Source organism: Polypterus senegalus, chromosome 1, assembly GCF_016835505.1.
Source record: "Polypterus senegalus isolate Bchr_013 chromosome 1, ASM1683550v1, whole genome shotgun sequence".
In the NCBI taxonomy this organism is placed as follows: Eukaryota; Metazoa; Chordata; class Cladistia; order Polypteriformes; family Polypteridae; genus Polypterus; species Polypterus senegalus.
Genome location: NC_053154.1, coordinates 200,563,180 through 200,590,547, shown reverse-complemented (window position 1 = coordinate 200,590,547; position 27,368 = coordinate 200,563,180). Strand labels below are relative to the sequence as shown.

The 27,368-nt window shown below is 36.2% G+C and overlaps 1 protein-coding gene across 3 annotated transcripts in view; it reads left to right on the top strand.

The window, feature by feature from the left end:
- Nucleotides 1–27,019, top strand: part of scamp3 (secretory carrier membrane protein 3) — a 28,242-nt gene extending 1,223 nt beyond the window's left edge. For all 3 annotated transcript variants that reach the window (XM_039767080.1, XM_039767095.1, XM_039767089.1), the window contains 8 exons: nt 8,177–8,257; nt 10,664–10,789; nt 17,591–17,711; nt 18,491–18,619; nt 19,527–19,686; nt 19,878–19,979; nt 22,168–22,285; nt 24,250–27,019. In XM_039767080.1, coding sequence (XP_039623014.1) covers nt 8,177–8,257; nt 10,664–10,789; nt 17,591–17,711; nt 18,491–18,619; nt 19,527–19,686; nt 19,878–19,979; nt 22,168–22,285; nt 24,250–24,408 — 996 coding nt within the window. In that variant the 3' untranslated portion in view covers nt 24,409–27,019. The remainder of the gene's footprint in view (nt 1–8,176; nt 8,258–10,663; nt 10,790–17,590; nt 17,712–18,490; nt 18,620–19,526; nt 19,687–19,877; nt 19,980–22,167; nt 22,286–24,249) is intronic.
- Nucleotides 27,020–27,368: the final 349 nt, after the last annotated feature.

The window sequence follows — 27,368 nt, the reverse complement described above, 5'->3', positions numbered from 1 at the left end:
CTCTTTGATATAATATCTCTATATCATTTCATCTGGCTCGAAACACTAATGAAGTCCACCCCCGACAAACTCTCTTCTATATAATATCTGTATATCGCATCATCTCACTTGGGCAACCATCTTTATTTGACTATAATATACATGTACATGAGCACTCAAAACAATAATGGTGAACCAGTGCCACCACAATGTTCCAATATAATGTATGTACAACACTGCCCTGAAAACTCCAAGATTTGGGAGCAACATTTTATAGCTTTGTCTAGGATGGCAGAAATGCTAGAGCTGGCCCATCCCTAAAGTTCAAGTATCAACTCATTCCCAAAAGTCCATCATTGCTAGTCAAGTAGGCACACAAGTGTTTGCAAGACATGTGTAAACGTTCTATACATAGAAGAGTGACATGAACAGACAAGTGCTTAATTTCCTTTGACCAATGGCTTAAAAAAAAGTGTTTGCATTTGTAAAGTGAAAAGGAAAAGCAAAGAAAACAGCAACATTCATCAGCTCTGAATAAAACCCATCACTTTAGACCTTTCAAAATATTTGGTCAAGTCCTGGTGTGCTTGTCCTGTCTAAGAATGGGGGAATGTCATTTTTAACAAAGCAGTTGTGCATTAGAACATAATAAATTTTACAAACGAGTGGAGACCATTTTGCCCATCAAGCTTGTTTGTTTAACTAATATCTAGGCTGTGGCAAAATCTCATCCAGATACTTCTTAAAGGTTTTCAAGGTTTATACTTCAACTAAATGTCTCAGTAGTCTGTTCCAGATTCTCACAGTTCATGCCTTCAGTCTTAAATACACTTTCCCTTAATTTCCACTAGTGTCCTCAAGTATGTGAGAATTAAACTAGATCTGCTTTTCGTATTCATATCTCTGAGAATTTTGAAGACCTAGTTTAAGTTCCATATGCAGTCTCCTTTGTTTGTGATTAAACAGGTTTAATTGTCTAAGTCTGTCGATATATGACGTGTCCTTGAGTCCTAAAATGCAACTGATAGCAGAATTTGGAGATGTGTAAGTGGAGAGCTATGTCTGTTTCGTAGCGTGGTGACCAGAACTGCACACAGTACTCCCAAATGCAGTCTTACTTGTGCAATATGTAGTCTAAGCATAACATCCCTCAATTTATATTCAACAGTGTTTACGAAAAAACCTAACATTATATTTGCCTTATTAAATGCTTCTGCACATTGCTCTGAAGATGAAAACGTTGTGTCGTCGTTAACCTCCGAATCCTCTTCAAAGGTTGCTTCCTGGAGGACAGTGTGTCCACTATTGTATTTCTAATTACAATCCTGCAATCCTGCACTTTTCTGCATTAAACGGCATGGTCATTTTGAATTCTTTTTGTCACTGTCTCAGTGTCTGCCATTCCTCCAGTTTTAGTGTCATCTGTGAATTTCAAAAGTTTAGTAACTATGCTGGAATCAAAATTATTAATATAAATCAGAAAAAGTTAAGGTCCCAGGACAGACACCTGAGGTACTCCACTGGTGACCTCATTCCTCGTGGAGCATTTCCTTCTTACCTGTATGAGTCTATGGATCTGTAGCTGTTTTGTTTAGTTGTGTAGAATGTGAAAACTCCTTCTGCCCACAATCCAGTCTGTTAATTTAGCTGACATACACTCTTCTGTAGCTGCAATTTTGTATATTGCATGGCTTAAGGTCTCCTCCACAGTTATTGACAGACCTGGTAAAGACGAGTAATAAATGTTATAAAACACCCTTTGGTTAATTACTTTAATCACACACTGAAAAAATAGAGAAATCAAGCCTTTAAGTGAAATAAATTTATTCTGAGAAAAAAAATTTTCATCAAGAATTTTTTTTTAAACTAAATGTGCCATGGTTATTGGCACTCCTGCACTTAATAATTTGTGTAGTCTCCCTTTGCCAATTAAACCGCACAATGTTGTTTCTGTAACATCCTATAAGGTTGGAGAATATAGAATAGGGCGGGGTCCCCAACTCCGGTCCTGGAGAGCACCAGTGGCTGCTGGTTTTTTAATTGACTTGTTTTCTTAAGATTTGTTTCCTTGAATTTCTTCATCGTTCCTCTGGTTTGTTTCATTTCTTTCCTTAAATGGCACCCAAACAGAAATGAAATGTGAGAGAGCTAACAGAAGACTAATTAAATCAGGGCCTCAATCTCCAACCAGTTTCACTCCCACCAGATGCTTAATTAGGCTATTATTCTTGTTGTTAAGTAAACCCATTCTTTAATTCAATGGCTTGTTGCTGCTCTCACTCTGCAGTAGCATACATTTCTGAAATTATTGATTTTCTCTTTTCTCAGAACACTGTTAAAATGTTTTGGGGACCTGAGTAGATCAGTATTCCTGAGACGTTCACCTTTCTTTATTTTGAGATATTGTATGATTAACACAGTTTGCTGGTCATGTTTTGGTTCATTTTGTATCACACTATTGTTTGGCAGCTAATTAAGGGAAAAGAAACAATTAAGGGGTCTGAGTCTTCAAGAGCAAGTAAAATAAAATTAATTCAAAAGAAGTTAATTAGGAGCAAAAACAGGTCACAAATTAAGAAAAGGGTTAGAATGAAACTCTCCGACCACTGGGGCCCTCTGGGACCAGAGTTGGGGACCCCAGGAGTAGGGAATCTGGAAGACCATTCCTCTTTACAGAATTTCTTCATTTCAACCAGGGTTCTGGGTCCTCTCTTGTGTACTCTCTTATTTAGCTCAACCCACAGGCCTTGGCACAAGCTTGATTTGTTTTTTTGTCTTAGTTTAACCATTTCTGTATTGATTTAGACATGCACTACCGGTCAGACTTTTTGGAACATCTCAGTTATTTCAGACCTCCTAAAAATGCATGCAGTCTGTTGTCTTAATGTTTGATGAAATCAAGGCAAAGAGCACATAAACAATGGCAACAGCCAAACAGCGGTGACCCTTTGATTCAGAATGCCAGTCCGTCTGTTCAAGTCACCAACTCTGCCTCCAGCAAAAAAAAAAACCAAACCATCATACTTCCTCCTCCATGTTTGACAGTTGGTGTCACACACTGAGGAATCATTCTTTCACCAACTCGACAGTATACAAACACCCTGTATGATGAACCGAAGATTTCAAATTGATTCATTGGTCCATAAGATGTTCTTCCAGTCTGCAGTAGTCCACAGTTGGTATTTCAAGGCCCTATTTTGTCCTTTAACATCCTTAGCGTAAAATTTTTTTTTCTTCAAAAAACATGTATAAAGGTGTTGCATTTTTTTGGCTTGAAAAATTTGCTTATTTATTAAATCGGATCTTTCTATTGTAAATTATGCAAAACACTAAAAGTTAAAAGTCAGAAGTTTAGAAAGTATAATGATACAAATAATAATAATACTGTATTTTGCTGTCAAAATATGTTTGTGTGGTATATCTTGAAGCACAGTGAAATGCACAATACACAGGTGGAACAAAAGTAGTGTGATTCCTTGTAGATTTTCTTTCCAGACTGATCAGCTTTTGAACAGCACACTGCACATGTGCGATTGACACAAGCGTCACTTTCAGATTCATCAGAATCACTTTCGAGTTCACTTTCTGTTTCGTTTCATTGCCTGAAGACAAATTCACTTCATCGTCACTACTCATATCACTGTCGAGTGTGCAACACCTGGGGCCTCATGTATAAACAGTGCGTACGCACAGAAATGTTGTGTAAGAACGTTTCCACATTCAAATCGCGATGTATAAAACCTATACTTGGCGTAAAGCCAAACACATTTCCACGGTATCTCATACCTTGTCGTACGCAAGTTCTCCGCTCGGTTTTGCAGACTGGCAGCACCCAGCATCAAAGCAGTGATACTGTTCCTGTGTGGTTATCCTTTCCTGACGCGGCTTTATGAATACACTGAAATTAGGAAGAAATCTGACAGACCCATAGTCAGTTTCTTTTCCAGTTTCCATTTGCCTTTGGATTGTGTAGGGCACTGTACTCGCTGACAGATTTTTTTTGCAGGTTTTCTAAATGAAATGCCTGCACTTCTAAGGGTAATAATGCTCTGTCTCAATTTTTTACTGGAAATGTACAACTATCTTCAGTGTAATATTGTCAACATATTACTTCACAGGGTGTAGTAACAGTCCGTTCCAACTCTGCTTTAAGACAGACTTTTAAGTAGTCAACAGAAGTTGGGGCACCTGTGCAAATTATTTGCTTCAACTTGCAAGGCTTAATTTACTTTAATTGCTGCAGAACATCTGCAGGTTGTAACCTTGTAGTTATCCCCACAAGAAGGCCCATTTGTAATATTTTGAAATTTCCTTTTTTCAATTTTTGCTAAGCTAAAATTTTAATTTAAATCTGTAGCAGTTTACTGCTTACCTTTTCACCATTTTAGATCATGCATTGCATTTTAATTGATTACATCTGAAAAAAAATACTGTGAAAACTGAGTTGTTCTAAAACTTTTGACCAGTACTGTATGTTTTGGATTATTGTCCTGCCGGAATATCCAGTGTTGACCCAGTTTTAGTTTTTTGGCAGAGGCAGCCAGATATAAATTTACAGAACATCCACCGTACATGTCAGTGGGATTTAGGTTCTATTCGGTTTAGTCATCTTCCTTTTTGAGCAAAACTCACTTTGAGTCTTTTTTTGCCAAATACTTTGTATTGTTTGACCATAGAAAGCGGTTCAGATCAAAACTCCAGTAACGTTTAGCAAACTCTTGTGCTTACATTTGTGGCTAAATGACAGGAAAGGCTTTGGTGATTCCAAGATGCTACTTTTTTCTCTGTTTTTCCAAAAGTGATCCTTGCGGGATATTTTTTTACCTCTCTTACCATCCTGCTCACTGTGTTTGTGGGCAAAATGAACTTGAGCCCTTTTTAACCGTTCTAATGGGTTTCAATGGTTTAATTCTAGCCCTAACTATAGATATGGACTTTTCAGGTGAGGAGCAATGGTTTTATAGCCATTTCATAACTAATGAAAGTCAACAAACTTTTCTCTCATTTGAATTATGTTTTCTGTTATCGTTCCCATATTGATGAATGAATAAGGGAATTTAGCAGCTTAACTATAATTATTTCTTGATGAGGAATTTATTTTTTCTCAGAATAAAGCTACTTCAGTTTAAGGTTGAATGTCTTGAAATTTTTCAGTATGAGAGTAAGGTAATTCACCAAAAGAAGATGTTTTACAACCCTTTTTAATCATCTTTACCAGTTGTGCCAGTAATTGTTGCCATGATACCTTCATTTCAAACTTTGTTACAATACTAAGAAAAATATTGAACTTCAATACCAAGAACAGTATATAATGCACTGCAGTTAAAAAATATTTAAATTAATTGAAATTCTATATGTATTAAAATCTTTACATTGATGAAAATAAATACTAGTTGTCATTAAATGCAAACACTTGTGGGTGTTTCTAAAGTGGAACAATTAAAAGTAAAGGTGTTTAAATCTGGTCAACGGTTTTTTACACTGATGAAAACAAATACTGTGTCTAAGTTAGTACAGTATATTCCATCCATCCATCCATTATCCAACCTGCTATATCCAACTATAGGGTCATGGGGGTATGCTGGAGCCAATCCCAGCCAACACAGGGTGCAAGGCAGGAAACAAACTCCGGTCAGGGCGCCAGCCCACCACAGGGCGCATACACACACACAACCCAAGCACATCCTAATGACAATTTGGGATCGCCAATGCACCTAACCTGCATGTCTTTGGACTGTTAGAGGAAACCAGAGTACCTGGAGGAAACCCACACAGACAAGGGAGAACATGCAAACTCCACGCAGGAAGGACCCGGGAAGCGAACCCGGGTCTCCTAACTGCAAGGCAAGTACAGTATATTGAAATGTCACAAATGTCATTAAATGTTAATTGAATAAGTATTGCAGTCTTTTGTAAGCCATATACATAAATATATTAAAATAAACAAGTAAAAAAAAAGGTTTGCATAAAATCAAACAGTACATATTGCATTTTTATGTAAATAAATTTGTTTCTTCAAATTTTTTTTCAAAAAATGATTAGCATATCAACTGTGAGGCATTCTTTTGTTGGGCTGCAAATGAGACCTGACTTGCTAAATACATGCTCTGAAACACAAGTGGAAGTATATGAGCACCCAGTAGCGGCACTGTTCATGCAGTTGAGCACTAAAAAGTGACAGCACCATACATAATGGGTAGAGTGGTAGATCTGTAATAGGGATCTGTGCTGGTATCTGGAAGGTTGCTGGTTCAAATCCCATTACTGTCAGAAGGGATCCTACTCTGATGGCCCCTTGAGCAAGGCCCTTAATCTGAAAAATTGCTCCAGTGATGCTGAACAATGGCTGACCCTGCACTCTCGCCTCCTAAGGTCATGTGAAAAGATAATTTCTTCTCGGTGTAATATAGCATATCAAATCAAAAGCAAAAAATTATATAGTAAATGTGAATATAATTTTAAAATCACATGTAATAAAGTAAAAGAAAGTAATGTGCTACAGCAGCACACCTTGTGGAATGGGTTTAAAAATCAAGGGAGCAACAGAACTCTAGTGCTAAAGTGTTTCCACTGAATGAACATCGCAAAATTAAACTGACACGCAGGGAAAAATAATTGCAGACCCCATCTTGATGTGTTAAATGTTTAACTAGCTACATTAGAGGTTTTAACCTGTAGAAAAAAATAAACGTGACACCCCTACTTCAAACACACCAAGTTTACAGTTTATATTTATTAATGTTTCCATAATGTAGAAGCAAGATACCTCATGAACATTCTTTGTATCAACTCATGTGGCAGGCCTTCAAGTGTTTGGCTAAATTAGCCCCTTTAGTTGATATTGTACTGTACCAAATCTTGCATACAGGATTGCATGTATCTTGTGATTTTCCCATCCCCATTTGCTACAAAGCTAAAGTATTTTCAGAAGCCACCCTGGCTGTCCTCTTTGTTAATTAACCATGGTGGTGAATGCTCCGATGGAGCCATCTTATTTACACTGGTGAGTAAGGTGAAACAGGCTTGCATCTCTAACCATGCTGTTTAATAGTCCTATGAGGTTCAATTGTCAAAAGCCAGAGTATAAGTATAAATGGAATTAGTAAACATTAAAGGTATGAACAGGAATATTTTGCAGCAAGATGACACAAGTCTTTATTTGAAAAGAAAAAAAATCTCCTTAGAGTTAATAACTTCTGACCTCTATTCAATCATTCATTTACCACTTACAGCTAGCAGTGCATGAAAATTGGCAAACAGGTTCAGAAAATATCAGTCAAAAGTTAGCCAAAACAACAGAGATCCAATTTGGTGTATTATTTACCCACTGGGATTTTACTCTGTATTTACAGTATTTCTTAATTCTTTTTGTCTTATTGAAAATTCTATTCAGAAACCACAATTATTATTTTGAAAATTGCTGCCAAAATGACATTAATAATTCTGATGTTTTTCTTCCTTATTAATATTATTTTTTTTTATTTGTAAGTTTTTGTTCAAAAACTGTTTATATTCCTTATTTTCACATTTCTTCATGATGTGGCACGGTGATTAATGCAACTACATTACAACTATAGATGGTTAGCCTTTGCAACTGTGTATGGTTAGCCTTTGCATGTTCACCCTGTCTCTAGTTTTTCTCCAGCATTCAAAAGTCATGCATGTTAAGGTTACTTTATTAAAAAAAAAAAAATTAATGGATGCGGGTGGGCCCGATCACATATTAGAGATACACACCCTGTTTATACTATAACTGAATGTGCAAGGCACTACAAACAGCTTTTCTTTGAATGCATCCATTCTCTGTTGTCAGATGCATGTGTGATTAAAGCACAAAGGACTGTGCAAACACAGAATTCTGGAGGCATGCAAATGCCCGCATCATTACTATGTAACTGCAAACAAAATTTATGTCAAACACACATGTACAAAATATAAACAGGCCTTTATATGAATCTGGGAACTTCAGAATATCCCATTGCAGATGTCTGAATTAGTGTTCAGATGGTTTTTGCCTTTTGTTTGGTGATGCTTGGATAGGCTGTGGTTGTCACAAATGAAATGGCTAAACAGGTGCAGATAATTTTATCCCATTTTTTTAAGATTATTTGTTATGTACTTAAAGACAAAGTTTTAAAATGTAGTTAATATTGTTGAAGGTATGTTGTATCTTTACAAATGTTTTTGTAATTTTCAGGACCCTGCAGTCATTCAGCACACTGCCAACACAGGTTATGCTACTCTTGATCTGTACAATCCTTTTGACAACAATCAAGGGGTGAGTCACACTGTTTTTAAGTTTACTGTACATTCTGTTCCATCATTTATCGGTGCAGGAGTGTATGTTTAAAAACAAAAAAATTCTCACTATTGCTAAATGTATGGTGCTCACATATAGTACAACAGTGCATTCCTATTACATTGTGATGAAGATCCTGAAATTACAAAAAATGTTTCAGTCTGGAGTTATTTTTATTGGTATTTGATTTTAAAGAACTAAGACTTGCAATAGTAAATATGCTCAGTGTCTGATCTAATGCGGGTGGAGTGGTGGCTCTGAGGGTAGGGATTTGCACTGGAAGGTTGCTGGTTCAAATCCCGTAAACGCCAGAAGTGGCTCTACTCCATTGGGCCGTTGAGCAAGGTCCTTAACTAGCAATTGCTCCATCCTGGGTATGACGTTAATCTGCATCCAGCCCTGCATGTCGGCCCTCCAACCTGCAGGGAAAAACTTGGGGGTTGGTGGCAGAATTGGCACTCCGGCCACCATAAAAAAACTCACACTGGTTCCATTCCATCTGAACTAGTGTGGTGCTGAGGTGTCACCCGTTGCATGGCTGTACTCGGGTCCTAATCTGGATCCTGAGTTGGTTTGTCATGTGGTGGGTGCAGCAATGCACTGTATTAGCGTGTGCTCCTAACATCTCTCTGATCTAATTAAACTGTAAATGAAAATTCAAAATGTTTCCTGTGTTTAGCATCAGTATAATCCACTTTCAGTTGTCTGTATTTTGAATCATTTATGATTTCATAGTATTAACAATGCATTTTAAAGCAAAATAATTAAACTTGGGTGAGGGTGTATGGGTATTTCATTGTATCCATTTGTTCTGTCATTGTCTTATATTTCCATTTTATTTGGTCATTTTGGTTGTTGTCCAAGTTGTCCTCAGAATCTTTGAGCTTTTTTTTTTTTCTTTTTTGTGAGAAGTGTTTACATACGTGTAAGTAAATCTTCAGATACACTTCATATCGACAATTTTTAGTTTATAAAGTAGTGTGTTTTGTATTTTGGGTATTCATTGTAATCTTTACTGTGAGATCAGTAAAAGGGGGGAGAAAAAAAGACTTGCATACTTTTAATTTTCAGTGTAAGGTTTAATATGCCTGGGGCAAACTTTGCCATGAAAGAGCATGAAAACACACCCACACAGAGCACCTGCTTTGCTTTTCAGTCGGACTTATAGTAAATGGTAGATGTGCGGTAAAAAGATATCTGCAGGCTTGTTTGACTGAGTGATTTTAATGGGAAGAAATAAAAAGGAAAATGGGAGTGAAACCACGGTAGGAAGTGATTCTTTGTATTTGTAATTCTTTTCCCCTTTCATTTACTTATTTATATATAAAAGTACTTAAAGTCCAAAGGCTGTGAGGTCAAAGACTATAAGCTAAGGTTTTTGCTTTAAAACAAATTGCCTGAGAAGTTAGCCAAACTGGTATTTTATGGACCAGTAAGAAGTTGTTTATTCTCACAGAGCACGATTTTGCCTCAAGCATATGCTGAGTAGCAGCAACAACATTTATTTATATAGCATATTTTCATACAAATGGTGTAGCTCAAAGTGATTTACAAGATGATGAAAGAATATTTTTTTATGAAACAAAAATAAGACTAGGCAATACTAAGTAACAAAGAATTTTGAAGTGAGGTCAGATGGCCAAGAGGAGAGAGAAAAAAAAACATCTCCAGATAAAAAAAAACAACCTGCAGGGGTTCCAAAGCCAAAAGACCACCCAGACCCCACTGGAAATTCTACTTAAGTAAGTAGAATAAGTCTGTTTTTACCTGCATAGCATACCAATCCAGTCCTCAAAAGACATCGATTCATGTTTTATACCTGAAAAATATTTGTTTGATTTGCTTAATTTTGTTGTTAGGATTCCTACAGTTGCTAAGAGGGAGGAAGTGCATTTTCAAGGAAATGATAATGATCTTTTTTTGTTTTCTCTTAATTATATCTAAATAATTCTTCATAAAAGTGTTTTTATGAGGATTACAATTATCTGAAGTCACTTATGTTTAATAAACTGATGTTAATGATATTTGCAATAGTATGTTTCTATCACATCTTTATTAATATTAACTTTCTTCAACATTACCTACTTAGGTAATGTATGCATTTGCTGCATCTTTGATTTTTCCAAAAAATGAAGTATACAAGTGCATTATTTAACTATATTTCAAAAAAAGCAAAATCCTGTAATTTGCTGTACAAATAACATTTCTTTTTCCATATGAGTATAATATACATTGTAAAGTGTTTTGTTTTGATTTCTTTTTAAATATTACTGCAGCACAAATTTTATAATAAATTTTAGAGTGATACGTTTATGATTTGTATTGCTACATCCTCTTTAATTATGTAATCTCAAGCTATCATTTCATATTTATGTACCATTTCAGCCTCCTCCTCCATATGAACAGTCTAGTCAAAAGCCTCCTCTTGCGGTACAAACAACAGCTCAGCCTACTGCTCCTCCACAGCCTAAGAAAAGCACTCCAACAGAACCTCGAAACTATGGCACCCAGGTGGGTCTGGCAGTTACTTTGACAAACTAGACATATGTAAATAGTAATTAATACATACAAGTGTCCGGAAAGAACTTTCTCGGTCTGCCATTTGGTGCTTAAATTGTTTGAAACATCTGCTATAGTTTCTTGTGGCTAGTGACCTTATCTAGCATATATATAAACTGTTCTAATTCTGTCACTTTTAATTGAGGTAAATTGTTCATTATGCTGTCTGCTACTTTACATTTATAGTGTTGAGTTATTTATTAAAATCCATGAAAAGAAAATTTTATACTCCTTGTCATACCTGTATAGTTTTGTAGAATACTTCAGCTGCTTTGCTTAAGATCCCATATCCACATTTTACAAGCCTGCTTGAAACTGTTTTTTATATTTGAATGTGATGCAAACCTTAGAGAGTCTGGTGGAAGACACGTTTTTCCTGTTTAAGTTTAACATATAATTGCAGACTAGCTTGGTTTTGCAGTGCTTAAGACTGCTGTCATCAGACTCAAAGGATGAGGTTCAATTCCCTGCCCAGTCACTGCCAGAGTTGTGCATTTGTTCTCTTGCCCGCATTTGTTTTCTCTTTGTATTAGTGTTTTTCACCACAATTAAAAAAAAAAAAATGTACTGCAAGTTAATTATTGATTTTAATTTGGCTGTGTGTGTGTGTGTGTGTGGATTTTTCATTTGGTAGACTAGTACTCTGTCCAGGGGTTTGTTCATGACTTCAAATATTGCTTCCTGGGTAGGCCCTGTCTCTCCACAGTCCTGTAGTGAATAAGCATTTTTAGAAAATGTGCGGATGTAATTTGTGGAAGTTTTTAATTTACCCTCCTTATGAAAACAAGTATTGTTCCAGTGGCTGCTGATGTAGAAAATATATATGTTAAATAGTGGACTTGCCTGTATAAAGTCACACATTTTCCAAAACGTTGCTGGGTAAACTGAAGAGACTGAACCAAAGTTAATTTGTGATTCAGTTTACAGGTAGAAAATAATGAAATTTTAAATTGTTTTGATAAAATAAATAGGTAAAAACCTTCACTTTTTACAAAATGGTTTCTTCTAAATCCTGAAAATAATATTAAGGAGAGAAGCTGAAAATGATTTGATTTTAATTCTCCTTCTCCTCTCTACAGGCAATTGTGTAATATTATAACATCCCTGCCATAATTCATTATTCTTCATCACTATTTTCTGTGATAATTGTATTAGTTGATGTGCCTGTCAGTCTACTTCTGTTTATCCCATTTAATTTTCAAAGTAACCACCATACCAGCTTGCTGACAGACCTCTTCAGACAGAACTCCTGAGAATAAAATTGCAAATTTAACTTCACTGCAAAGTTTCGATCAAAATAATTAGGAACTAACTCTTTGTGCTTTTAATTCTGCTTTTGTAGTGGGACATTTTTCCTCAAAAGGATGTTCAGTGCGCACTAAATCACAGATCAACTCTTTATCTGCAGTTGTACTAGATTACAATTGTGTTAACCCACTTTGATTTTCTGTATTATTTTAAACAGTGTGATTTCACTGAGAAATAAATTATTGCCAAAAGATTACACTTGGTGCTGGATCACAAATGAATGCTGACATCTGTCCTTCAAAGGATTTTTGATAACGGCTACAGCCAAAGGAGTAGGACTGTGTGCATTGTGACGCAATTCCTGTCCTTCATTATAAGGGCTGAAAACAGAAAGGGTGTTACGGTGTTAGTTCAAGTGTCACACCATTCTAATTCCTCATATTCCTTAATGTTTTAAAGTTCATATGACACTTCTCATGCACACATCTGTCATATACACAGGAGAAGAGAATACATTGAACGATACAGTTGTCTTATGTTCTTCCATGTAGTCTTTGATGACTGTATGTCCCATTTTGGAGTAGCCAGAGACATCTCTCTTAGGTACAGGCAGGATTGGATTGAGTCTCCCTTTTCATTTTCAGGCTTCTGTTTCAATGAGACTGTAACAGATTTTATACTGACCCGATCTACTAAAATTTCTACTGAATACTCTGGTTTTCTTTCCACCATAGTCAAATCAAGCAGCAGGAGAACACCTGAGGGATGGTGTTGGGGGCAGGGAGTTGTCCTCTTTTTAAAGTTCATATTAAAGTTGCCCTTGTGTGTTTTTCTGGTTTAATTCATATATTTAAATGAATTGCATAATGGTTATGATGATTATTACTATTTTGCATAGTGCTAATCTTCTAAAATGTATCTGCTAAAATTATCCTACATGATTATTTTTTATTCAGTGACCACCACTGTTGGTGCCAGGTATAAAATACAGTACCTGAACTCATTTCTACTTTGAGGTGCACCAGACGCCATCCTGCTGTGTGTTATCGAAAATGCTAATTTCATCCATCCATCCGTTGTCTAACCCGCTGAATCCGAATACAGGGTCACAGGGGGTCTGCCGGAGCCGATCCCAGCCAACACAGGGCACAAGGCAGGAACCAATCCTGGGCAGGGTGCCAACCCACCGCAGGACACACACAAACACACCCACACACCAAGCACACTCTAGGGCCAATTTAGAATCGCCAAACCACCTAACCTGCATGCAAATGCAAATTATCACATAATAAAAATAAGTTGCTGATATTTACCCAGCATAGAAATCAAATCTGAGATTTATTACATAACTACCTCAATTTTATCTGGTGTGAAACCATTTAAAATTTTATGTTAGATTATGCACATAAACTGAATAACAGAGCTAAATGCAGCTGAATATTCAAAAGACATTCATCCTTTCCATGTTAGCAGCATTGCAAACCCAAGTTTTACTTTTTAAACTGTTATGTTATTAAAACCAATATTTGATGCCTGTGTAGTGAGAACACAGTGAGCATGTCTGCTAATGTCACAGCACATTGAAAAGGTGAGGTGAAGTTAGGTAAGCTGCCAGTTTTAAATAAAATACTGTAGTAATAAGTTAGTGTCTTTCTTTCTTGTTACAAACACAAGCTATATATAATAAGTACATCCCCATAGGTGTCATGTGAGCAATTTTCAGATGAAACAGCAAAATAAAGTTGCAGCAGGGTTCTAAATGAAAAAACAACGCAGTACACTGTGAATCTGAAGAGTCATGTAAAATATGCCACCATCCATGTGTAATTCTACAGTCGTTTCTGAACAGCCAGTGCAAAAACGCACTTCATGACAAAGTTTCAGTTCTATCAGAAGACAAATCTATGATGTAATTTAAAACCTGCAATAAGTCAATGTAAGGTTTAAAAAATGTTAACCGCTCTTACTGAAAATATAAATTCTTCTGCAGTCATTAGGCTAAAGGAAAATACAGCAAGAGGCTGTGGGTATGAAGGTGTCTGGGGACTTCTGTATCCCCTCATTGTCTAAAAAACATTCATGGTATTTAGCTGAACAAATCACTTAGTTTGAGGATCTGTGCAATAATGAATAAATAGTCTGACTGGTTTAGCAGTGCAGCATAATTGAGGAAATCTGGTTATCAAGTTAGTGAATTTGTAGTCATAAAGAACACCAGACAAGATGAACAAATTGGTCTTTTGCAAGATCTGTAAAAATTAACTCACTTGGTACAGGAGAACAACCGTAATGTGGGGGCACCTAAAATGGTGTATGTTTCTTCTGGTATCTCAAAAAGTTCATCTTACGATGCAGAATCAGAGTACTCTACAATGTGCAAAACTTTCTTTGCAAAGTGTTTCTTTTTATGTTAGTGATTGGTAATCATTCCATACATTAATGGCAATGATTCCATACTTTAAAGACAAAGCAGGCTTGAAATACGCAACACTCTGTTCATCTCACAGACTTTGCTACCATGTAGCAGTGATGTCTGGGATTATGCCTGCAATTTAGGATCCCTGGGGTAGCTCTTTTTATCTGCTCAAGTTTAAATTCTGTAACACTCATTTACACAGACAATTAAGCGTTAACCATTGCAGGTTAGCAGAGTATGAAGGAAAATGTGGCAATCTTAAACATTCCACATTCAAATACTGCTAAATATCTTGAAAATAGAGCCATAAAAAATTAAATTGTACTATTAAGATGCATCCAAGGAGCCTGCTTAATATTAAGAGTGACCTTTATATCATCTAACAGCCGCATGTAAACATGTAGATTTAATTAAAGTCATAATGGCCATGCCCTTTAAAAAGGTGTATCGGTACTGCATTGCCACTGGCTTACAACCAACAATGCCAAATATTTATTTCTGCTACTAATTAATATTCATTTGTGCCTCTAGCCATTTGTGGGTACAAGGAGCAAGCAGTGTTGTTTGAAGGTGATTCCAACACCAGGATAGTGTCAGATAAAGAATAAACAAAAGCCAAAGAAGACTGCAGTGATGAAAAATGTCTGAAACAGTGCTTTACTCAATAATTGCCCTGTTCAAGAGTCAACTCCAATTAAGGGATCTCATGTGTGGTAGTAATGAAAGAAGTGTGGCAACAGTGGAACACAGTGAATGCAAAGTTGGCAACCAAAATAAAAAATCTGACAACCTTAGAAAGCCACATAAAAATATACAGGAAGAAAGAGTGGCTTCAGATACTGCGTAAACATCAGAAAGTGTGCGTACATTTGGTTTGATGCACAGCATAAAAAGTAATGCGTTAACCAGGGCACTTTGAGGTTTGTGCTTATTATGTACATACAATACATCTTCAGTATGTGTTTTTTTTTTATACAGGAGTACTGTTGCTAAACGTGGGAGTGCTTCCAATAAGAATGATCCACCTTGCTTGCCAACTTGCTATTTGCTTGTTTTCTGTTTGTCTGGTGGTTTATAAGAAGAATGTTAAAGTTCAACTGACATAGCTGTTAGAATCGGTGCCTCACAGCTTTAGAAACCTATTGTTCATTCCAGATCCAGACACTGTCTTTGTGAAGCCTGCTTGCTATGCTTTGTGGGAAGGTATTGCACATTTCCTTGCACACCTTAAATACGTGCAAGTTGCATTCACTGATGGATATTTAGCCCTATGTAAGTGAATGTGGGTGTCTACGTGATTAGACTGCCACCTGATCTCAGATTGGTTCTTGCATTTAGGCTATTGCTGTCCTGATAGGCTCAGACCCTTGTGTGAAATAAGTGAATTTAGGAATTGGAATTGTTTTTTCTCACATCCCAAAACATGCATGTTACATTGGTTACCAATTGTATATCAGGGTGCTGTGATTGCATGTGTTTTCCTGCAACATATTGGCATTTTGTCTTGTCTCATGTTTCTCTTCACCCTCAAAACCAACAACTTTAAGTACAACTACAGTTTATATAATACAAGGTATTTCTTAGATGACCTCTACATTGTAGCCTGCATAGACAATTGAAGTGAAGAGATGAATAGAAATCTTTTGCATTAAAACCTTGTAGAATATAGAAAAAGGTGCTTCTGGTGTGTTAGGAAGTCCCTTGGATCGGTCAACATAGTGGTTAAGGGGCAGGTAAGTGGGTAGACTTTATTATCCCAGAAGGAGGTTTGTTTGCAGCAGAAAAGTACAAAAACATAAGACACTGTAACACAAATACAGGAAAAGAAGCCAATAAGTCAAGACACAACATGATTGGAATTGTTATACTCTGTATACATACTGCCAAGATTTCTGCAAATAGTTACAAATTCCGTGGGTTCAATCAGAACAATAGACTGGATTGGGTGGCTAACATACATCCAATATAGGTAAAGGGGCCAAGGAAATCTGTATTACTGAAGTGATTCCGTATTAATGTGTGCAGCTAGTAAGGATCTTCTACAACTCCATAGTTGCCACTATTCATGTAGTCTACAGGGGAATTTACCTTGTGCCCAGTCCTACAGAATAGGTTTCGTCACCAGTAACCATGTTTAAAAAAACAAGTTAAGAATATGAATGAAAAAATACATTTTATTTTACCATTTCATTTGATTTGTTTATTCTTTATACACCTTTACTTTAGAGTGCATTGATAGGAGCTACCAACATTGTTAAATCTCTTCCATTTAAACATTTTTCTCTTTTGAAAGGGAAGTTGAATTATGATAATTCATCTGTGCCATCATATGTACCATAGCTCATTTCTATGCCATTACTCTTCTCTTAACGATTATATAAACAATTTAGAAAAATAGATTGGAAATTTATGAGAAACATAAACATTGAACATTTTGTTATATAGAACTCTACCTTATTCCTTTCTGTATACTGATCAATTCACTATTCTTAAAAGATTTTAACACCGTTTTAATTCAAAACTAACATAAAGCAACACAAAAATATCAAACTCTCTGAAAAGAGTTCCAACTTCATCCATTTTAACATTGGTAAAACAGTAATTTAGGCAAAGGTTTTTTATTAAGTTACACAACTGTATATTTTATTAATAAAGAAAGTAATGGAAAATGCCTCTTATATAGACTAAACTTTACAGAAACTTCTGTTTTCTTGTTCTAATACCATATTAACTCAACTTGAGGTTAATTTGTGAAGTTAACCACATCTGAATTTTCAGTATAATGGGACATAGTTTTCAAACTGTACTCTACGTTACAATACTGCAGTCTGGCACAATGTACCCTAATATTATATGATATATAACAAAATCTGCCTTTTTTTGTTGTTGTTGTTGATTGTGCAGTTTGAACTACATGTTATACTGTATCAGTAATAATAAGTATGTTTCAGACAGTCCTAGTAGGGACTACAGTCCAAAAAATTTTTTTTGCACACTTGTTAGCAAATGCAACACTTTTTTTGTAATGATCTGTAAAGAAGTCTTATAGATTATAATTATAAATCTATGTCTTTCTTTCTTAACTGTAGGGTCCAGTTAATGCTGCTACTGCAGACTTACTACGCAAGCAGGAAGAACTGGAGCGAAAGGCGGCAGAGCTGGACAGGAGAGAAAAGGAGCTGCAGAATGCAAGTTTGGGGAAAGACACTAGTGAGCTGGATCACATTCAGTATTTGAATTGTTATCATATTGTATAAGTCCTTATTAATCAGTTATGTCCATAGATCTGTATCTAAGGAGCTTTTGCCTCGGGAATTTATTCATTGTATGTACAAATATGAATCTATTGCTTACCTACTGTACATAAAACATTTAGCTTATGACCAAGATTGTAAAATTTGTATTCTTGCTGCCACTCTAACAAAAATAAGCACTCGGTTTTCATTGTATGTGATGTCTTTACAAATTGAGCGTTATCTCAACGCATTTTACAGAGTCTAATTTTTAACAGTCAATACCCTAGAATGAGTGAAACAGATTTTTTTTTTTTTTTTTGCAGAAATATCGCAATGATAGAAGTATTCAGCCCCTGTATTTAATACTTGATGCACCTTTGACAGAGGTTCCAATCCACAGTTTTCTAACACAGCAAGCTCCACATACCTGGGGCCTCATGTATAACGCTGTACGTAGAATTCACACTAAAAATGACATACAGACAAAAACAGAAATGTGCGTACACACAAAAATATCCAGATGCATAAATCTGTGTGTATACCAATTTCAAAGTTCTTCCACTACATAAATCCTGGTCCGCGTGAAATGTAACAAATGCGCCTGCTGCCCCCACCTGACTCCTCCCAGAATTGCGACTCTTTGAATATGCAAATCAATATAAATAGCCTCTTAAGTTCAGCATTCTGTGTATGCAAGGAAAAGATTTTAATGCATTTGTTAGTATTTTTACTGAAAAACTATTTTCTTCACAGCACGAAGAAACAACTGGCCTCCACTTCCTAGTTTCTGCCCCATCCAGCCTTGCATGTACCAGGATATTAATGTAGAAATCAGACAGGACCTTCAGAAGACTGTTTCTACCATGTATTATTTTTGGATGTGTGAGTTCAGCTGTTTATTTTGTATTACAATGTTTAAATTACCGTAAGTTTAATTTTTCCTACAAGTCAATTTGTATTTGTATTGCCTTTTGAAGTAAGAACTATCACAAAGTGCTTTACATATTGTTAAATATTGTTGGAAACTTAGTACAATTTTATATAGTCATTAGGAATAGTTCTTATAGGTACAGAACAAACGGCAAAAATAAGGCTGCAAGAAGAAAACTAATTATTGACACGGAGACTAAGAATAATAGTTTAGAAATGTGTGTAGGTAAAAAAAAATGAAAAGCTGAATTAAATATAGTTGAAAATTTTGGGAACAGCAAATAAATTAATCTTGCAAGATCTCTTTTTATTATTCAGGCTTTCACAGGGATAAACAATAAAGTGGTTTGGAAACTTTAGTTTCAGGATTTTGTAAGCCATGGTCTTGAAAGTAATTAACAAAACTGCTAGTGCATTTAGAATTGTGTTGTCATTGTGTGATGATATAATATACTGTAGATCACAATGGTCTTAGCTTACATCTTTATTTTTACATTATAATTAATAATTTTCTATATACATCAGGTCAATTCAAACACTGGAAAGTAACCTATTATTACTTTTGGTAGATTTTGCAGTATTTGCCAGAAATGTTTATTATAGCTTGTCTTGTCAGTTTTCTGTTACCCATTTCATTGTCTTGCCATTTTCACTGCTCTGAGATTCCAGACTATACAGTGTGCAGTTGCATTTACTGCTTATGTTCTTGGCTTTCAATTCTCATTATATAACATGGAGTACTAAATGTTAATGTTGACTGATATGAAAAGAATAGTTTGTTATTAAATCTTTATTAGTGATTTAAATAATTAAAATGCTATTATATTTCAAAGGTTTGCTTTTGTTTATTTCTCTTCAGTTTCTGCCTGTGTGCTGCTGTTTAACTTCATTGCCAACCTTGCTCACTTCTGTGTCTTGACTTCTTCTGGAGTTGATCTGGGACTGTCGATTCTCTGGATTTTGTTATTCACACCCTGTTCATTTCTCTGCTGGTTCCGGCCTGTGTACAAAGCTTTCAGGTCTATTTAATTCAACTCATACAAATTATTAACATAAGTAATGCCTGGGGTTTGGCCTGTGTACAAAGCTTTCAGGTCTATTTAATTCAACTCATACAAATTATTAACATATTTAATGCCTGGGGTTCATTCATTTTATGGTTGTTGATTAATTTATAAAAACATTTCTCTTTCTCTCTCTCTTTTTAAAGGAGTGATAGTTCCTTCAATTTCTTTGTATTTTTCTTCATCTTCTTTGTGCAAGTTGTCCTGTATGTCCTACAAGCAATTGGCATTCCAGGGTGGGGTTTCAGGTAAAATAATCCTTTAAAAGGATAGCATTTGTGTTTTGAACTTGCCTCCTGAACTCAAATAGAAAAGCATAACCAGATTAGTAATAATTCATAAGGCTTAAAGCTTTTGAAATATTTTCAAACTGCATATATGTTAAAATGAGTTCCTTCTCAAGATAAATAAAGACTTCACAGTAAAGTTTAAAAAATTATTGCAAGAACATGGACTTCAGTCTAGCCACCATTTTGAACTTCTGACACAAATGTAACAAGCTTGAGTTTTGATTTATATTACTAATTTCAATGTGCTTTATGTTTTTAAGGTTTTACTTTACTAAAACTAAACTGCTTTAACATTACAAAAAATAATAAGCAAATGTGATTGTATATTTCTAACATTTCTATAATCCTTTTACCTGCTTAATTGTACAAATTTATATGGATTGTATACCTTAGGATGCTCTTTTTGACACTGCTTTGAGGTAAAAGTTGAGTTTTACAAATATCAATCTGCTAAAATTAAACTGCTCAAAAAAAATTAAAGGAACACTTTGAAAACGCATTAGATTTCAGTGGGGAAAAAATACTGCTGGATATCTATACTAATATGGACTAGGTGATGTGTTAGGAACAAAATGATGCCACATCGTTTGATGCAAATGAAAATTATTAACCTGCAGAGGGCTGAATTCAAAGACACCCCGAAAATCAAAGTGAAAAAATGATGTGGCAGGCTAGTCCATTTTGCCGAAATTTCATTGCAGCAACTCAAAATCGTACTAGGTTTGTATGGCCCCCCTCGTGCTTATATGCATGCCTGGCAACGTTGAGCATGATGACAGATGGTGTCCTAGGGATCTCCTCCCATATCTGGACCAAGGCATCACTGAGTTCCTCAACAGTCTGAGGTGCAGCCTGGCAGTGTCAGATTTAGACGAGGTGAGTGTGGGGGCCAGTCAATGGTATCAGTTCCTTCATCCTCCAGGAACTTCCTCTGCAACCTCTTGCCACATGAGGCTGGGCATTGTCGTGCACCAGGAGGAACTCAGGACTGACTGCACCAGCATAGGGTCTGACAATGGGTCCAAGAATTTCATCCTGATCCCTAATGGCAGTCAAGGTGCCGTTGTCTAGCCTCCGTGGATATGCCTCCCCAGACCATCACTGACCCACCATCAAACCGGTCATGCTGAATGATGTTACAGGCAGCATAACGTTCTCCACGGCTTCCCCAGACCCTTTCACGTCAGTCACATAAATCAGGATGAACCTGCTGTCATCTGTGAAAAGCACAGGGCACTAGTGGTGGACCTGCCAATTCTGGTATTCTATGGCAAATGCCAATAAAGCTCCATGGTGCCGGGCAGTGAGCACAGCACAGGGAGCACCAGAGGACGTCGGGCCCTCAGGCCAACTTCATGAAGTCTTTTTCTGATTGTTTTATCAGAGAGACTATGCTGGGAGATGCAGCAAACCGTCTGATATTAGTATGTATTGATGTGCCATCCTGGAGAAGTTGGACTACCTGTGCAACCTCTGTAGGGTCCAGGTATCTCCTCATGCTACCAGTAGTGACACTGACCATAGCCAAATGCAAAATTAGTGAAAAAACACTAAGAAAAGCTGAGGAGGGAAAAATGTCAGTGGCCTCCACCTGTTACACCATTCCTGTTTTGGGGGTTGTCTCATTGTTGCCCCTCTAGTGCACCTGTTGTTAATTTCATTAACAAGCAAGCAGTGGAAACTGATTAACAATCCTCACTGCTACTTAACTGAACAGATCAATATTGCAGAAGTTTCATTGACTTGATGCTATACTCTGATTAAAAAGTGTTCCTTTAATTTTTTTGAGCAGTTTACATGAGGCAGTAACATGTTGTACATTTGGGCTAGTGCGGCACCTAAAACTAAATTTTTACTTGGTATATATTTAATTAATTTAGATCTGTTAATTAATTTAGGATCTGTATGTCATTACACAACTAATGTATTTGTGCTATGCTACAATAAATTTGCCTCCAGCAAAAATTTGAAAAATTCTTATTCCGTTGCTCAAACAGTTTATGCTTTTGAATGTTACAGTTAATTAAAAAAAAAAAAAAAAGCTTGGATAACAGCTCAGATCATAGACTGGCATATTTAGCAATAATTTTTAAAGTATAAGATTTTTTGACTGCTTATTATTATTTCTGCTATTTGTATTTTCCAGTGGCTGGATTGCAAGTCTTTCTGCCTTGAAACTTAATACAGCTGTTGCAATTATAATGCTTATTACAGCAGTCATGTTCACGGGGCAAGCTGTCCTCGGTGTTGTTATGCTTAAGAAAGTAAGTACAATGTATTCTTGAATTTGAAATTTACTTTAGCCCTAATAATTATTGCATTATGCATTATTGGATTATTTTTATGTACCATTAACATTAGTAACCCTTTACATTTACAATTTGTGGATTTCCCTGTTTTTCACTTATTATACAAGGCTAGCATCAACTGACTTACTTCCTGAACTTAATCTGATTGTATATAGGTTGTACTGACTAAGCTGAAAAAGAGAGTAATATTGATCATACAGTGCATCCGGAAAGTATTCACAGCACATCACTTTTTCCACATTTTGTTATGTTACAGCATTATTCCAAAATGGATTAAATACATTTTTTTCCTCAGAACTCTACACACAACACACCATAATGACAACGTGAAAAAAGTTTGCTTGAGGTTTTTGCAAATGTATTAAAAATAAAAAAAACTGAGAAATCGCATGTACATAAGTATTCACAGCCTTTGCTCAATACTGTCCTTAGCCAGTTTCACCCATTCCTCTTTGCAGCACCTCTCAAGCTCCATCAGATTGGATGGGAAGCGTCGGTGCACAGCCATTTTAAGATCTCTCCAGAGATGTTCAATCGGATTCAAGTCTGGGCTCTGGCTAGGCCACTCAAGGACACTCCTTTGATATCTTGGCTGTGTGCTTAGGGTTGTTGTAATGCTGAAAGATGAACCGTCGCCCCAGTCTCAGGTCAAGAGCGCTCTGGAGCAGGTTTTCATCCAGGATGTCTCTGTACATTGCTGCAGTCATCTTTCCCTTTGTCTTGACTAGTCTCCCAGTTCCTGCTACTGACAAACATCCCCACAGCATGATGCTGCCACCACCATGCTTCACTGTAGGGATGGTTTTGGCCTGGTGATGAGTGGTGCCTGGTTTCCTCCAAACGTGACACCTGGCATTCACACCAAAGAGTTCAATCTTTGTCTCATCAGACCAGAGAATTTTGTTTCTCATGGTCTGAGAATCCTTCAGGTGCCTTTTGGCAAACTCCAGGTGGGCTGCCATGTGCCTTTTACTAAGGAGTGGCTTCCGTCTGGCCACTCTACCATACAGGCCTGATTGATGGATTGCTGCAGAGATGGTTGTCCTTCTGGAAGGTTCTCCTCTCTCCACATAGGACCTCTGGAGCTCTGATAGAGTGACCATCGGGTTCTTGGTCACCTCCCTGACTAAGGCCCGTCTCCCCTGATCGCTCAGTTTAGAACGCCGGCCAGCTCTAGGAAGAGTCCTGGTGGTTTTGAACTTCTTCCACTTACGGATGATGGAGGCCACTGTGCTCATTGTGACCTTCAAAGCAGGAGAAATGTTTCTGTAACCTTCCCCAAATTTGTGCCTTGAGACAATCTTGTATCGGAGGTCTACAGACAATTCCTTTGACTTAATGCTTGGTTTGTGCTCTGACCTGAACTGTCAAGTGTGGGACCTTATATAGACAGGTGTGTGCCTTTCCAAATCATGTCCAATTAACTGAATTTACCACAGGTGGACTCCAATTAAGCTGCAGAAACATCTCAAGGATGATCAGGGGAAACAGGATGCACCTGAGCTCAATTGTGAGCTTCATGGCAAAGGCTATGAATACTTATGTACATGTGCTTTCTCAAATTTTTTATTTTTAATAAATTTGCAAAAACCTCAAGTAAACTTTTTTCACGTTGTCATTATGGGGTGTTGTGTGTAGAATTCTGAAGAAAAAATGAATTCAATCCATTTTGGAATAAGGCAGTAACATAACAAAATGTAGAAAAAGTGATGCGCTGTGAATACTTTCCGGATGCACTATATGTGCTTACATGGTTACTCAAAAGAATACATTTTAGCCAGAGTGAGTTACTATAGGCCTTCATTTGCTCAAACTACCTGTTCTAAAAAGGTCCTATAGTATATCAAATTAGAACTTTATTAGTAATCTCTATGTTCATTGAGTCACCAGAATTTTTTTCTAACCTCATTTCTCCACAGATTCACTCAATTTATCGCCAGTCTGGTGCCAGCTTTCAGAAAGCTCAAGCGGAATTTGCTTCTGGTGTTTTATCCAATGAAGCTGTGCGAACAGCTGCAGCTAATGCTGCTGCCAATGCAGCAACAGGGGCTGCGCAAGGTGCCTTCCAGGCCAAGTGAGAGTAAAAGAGTGGTGAGCTTGGAAGACAGCATGAGAGAGCAAAAGAAAAGCAAGAATGAATGAAGACAAAAGGTTAAAAGCCTTGTTTCCCATGCTTTGCTTTTCTATGTTAAATTATTAGGCCATGTTGAAATAATTGTCTTTTTACAAACTAAGATTCTTTCTTGAAAAGCACTGTAAACCGTTAGATCTGCTGTATGTACAGTCTGAGAAGATAAATTAATAAAGTACATGGATTAATTCCATGTACTGCATGGTCAGTGGTGTAGTCTTCTTCCATGTAATGTATTTTTTTTTTTTTTCCCCAGTTTCAGTCCCAACCATATTTCAGACACATAAAATTGTAATGAACTGTTCTAATTAATTGTTATCTCTAGAAAAAAGTTTTTATGCATTGCCATGTATTATTTTTATTAATATGGAGAAGCCTTATTACTTGTGCAAATAAAAAATGACAAAATCTTTAAAACAGTTTATCAAAAATTGTCTGAGACATCAACAAAAACAAATATACAGTAGAGTGTCAGCATAATTGAAAAACAAAACAGGAAAAACTCTTGACATTTCAGGACTTAATGTTTGAAGCTCAGAATGTCTGATTTCTGCACTACCGGTTACTTGAGAGTTATGTTATGCTTTACTATTTTTACACAGCCTTCAGAAAAGATTCTGGAAAGCATTTCTTAAACTAATATTGTTATACACCATCAATCTGCATGCTAACAGACCTGCCTTTTTTCCCTTCCTCTCCTGGTAAATTAAACTTAAAGTAACATCACTGTTTTGGAGTTTTGGTCACTTTGACAGTGGCCAGGTACATCACAATCCAATATTGTAATCCCTTACGAAATGTGTTAGCTGAGTAAATTACATTTCCAGAATTTTATGTCTGACATTGGATTTTTTTTCCTAACCTGTACAGTTTTATTAATTATGAATTTCTCCAAATAATATGATACTTCATGGAAAAAATTAATAATTACAGATAGCAGAGGTAATGGCTGATGTTTTACAACCCTGTTCTCTTAGTAGTTAAAAAAGTGTAATATTTTAGGGGAAGAGTTCTAAAAATGTTAAAATGTATTAAGCCAAATGAGAAACGGCCTGCAGATATAGGAAACTGTGCATGCAGCTCTATGCCTGAATGAGTAAACCAAATCATGTGAATGTTAATCTATGACAAATGTATTAAAAACAGTGTTTACAAATAACCTAACATCTTTATCTATGAATTTTATCACTATAAATATTTCCACATCGCACAATTTTAGAATGTTCTCTGAATTACAGTGACTGAAATTTCAATTTTTGTTCTTTTCACTTAGGGGTAGTTTAATTGTTAGCACAGTTCTGTGTACTGTAATGTCATTTACTTGGAGAGACCTCTGGTAAAACTGTGGTGACAATTACCAGAACTGGTGACAGTTGTTTGGTAGATTTTGTGTGAATATTTCCACAAAATAAATTTCCACTCTGTCATTTATAAAATAAAGAGATACATTTTGTGTCAAACTCAAATGTAGCAAAGTATACTGTACATACATTTTGTGAAAATGTCCTGATCTGCAGTGATCACTTTAAGTAATTTCTCCACTAAAAATAGAGAAAGCCAAATATTTATCCATGGATTCTTTTTTCCTATTGTAAGACATTGAAAGAAAATTAAAATCACAGTTTTCCATTATGCTGAACAAACTGCTTTTCTTGTCTAGTATGGACTTGATGCTTAATAAGTTAAGAGTCCTGCCCCAATACTTATGAGAGTATCTTTTCATGTACACAAACCTAAAAGCTTAATTAGGGAGCATTTAGTTTAAATGGTTTCTGGATTTTGATGATCATAAAAGGAAATATTTGACACAGGTGTGGTTAGATAGTCTCAGGTGCACTGTGTCTTTTTAGTCTCTCTTCTGTAAGACACTTGTAATACAGTAGAAACAGTGATTCAGTGAGTGTGTCATTTCTGAGGGCAAGCATGATTATGTTGCTGCTAGTTAAGGTGTAAGGTCCCGCCATATGTGCTGTGTAAGTGTATCTTTTATTAAGAAAGGAGAACCTCCAAATAAGTGCAGCTAAGTATTTAAGTCCAAAATTCTTCAGAGAATGTTTTTATTAAGTGAGTATATTGGCATTTGAATTTTTGGAAAAGGGATCTTTGCATTTTGTGTTGTTTATGACTTGTAAAGCATGCTTGGATCTGTGGGGGAAGGGCGGGTCAGTTCTTGTTGTATTTCAGTGCAAAATAGAGATAGGAAGTTATGATACCCACCCCAGCGGTAATCACATGTTGATGTTACTCTGCATGAAGCTGCATGGCTTCGTATGGGTGAATTATTAGCCAATGAAAGTGTCCCACACCTATCACAAAATATGTAGGCCTCTGGACTGCATGGACACTAAAAAGAATTGTTTGGAATCATGGATTAGGAAAGAAAACAAAAGGTGCCAGCATACTAAATGTGTTGCATTAAAATTTGTGCACAAAGCATAAAAAGTGCATAGTAGGCATTATCAATTTTTTTTTCACCAGCAGTATCTGGTAATGTGCCAAGTTAACATTTTCTTTTTAATTTAAAAATGCTGTAATAAAATAAAGTAACATTTTCTTCATTTGTGTGGACTGTGTCTGTTTCATTGGTGATTATTTATTTAAAAGATGCCGTATTCGGAATGTGAGCAATAAGGTATCTTGCTAGAGAACTGCATAAAAAGTAGGAGCCTCTGTGATGGATTTTAAAAGCAATTAAAATGAAGTAAGTCTTGATAGGTGCTTTTAAATCTCAGCATTCAATGCAACTAGTTTGTTACTGTACCTATATTTCATCTACAGTGTGAAAGGCAGAAGGCAGCAGTTAATTAGATATCTCGTCCCACCTCCTGGAAAATTGGAATTACCTGGTACCATATAATACATTTGGCATATGCTTTCTTGGACAGTTTTATTCAAATTGATATTTTT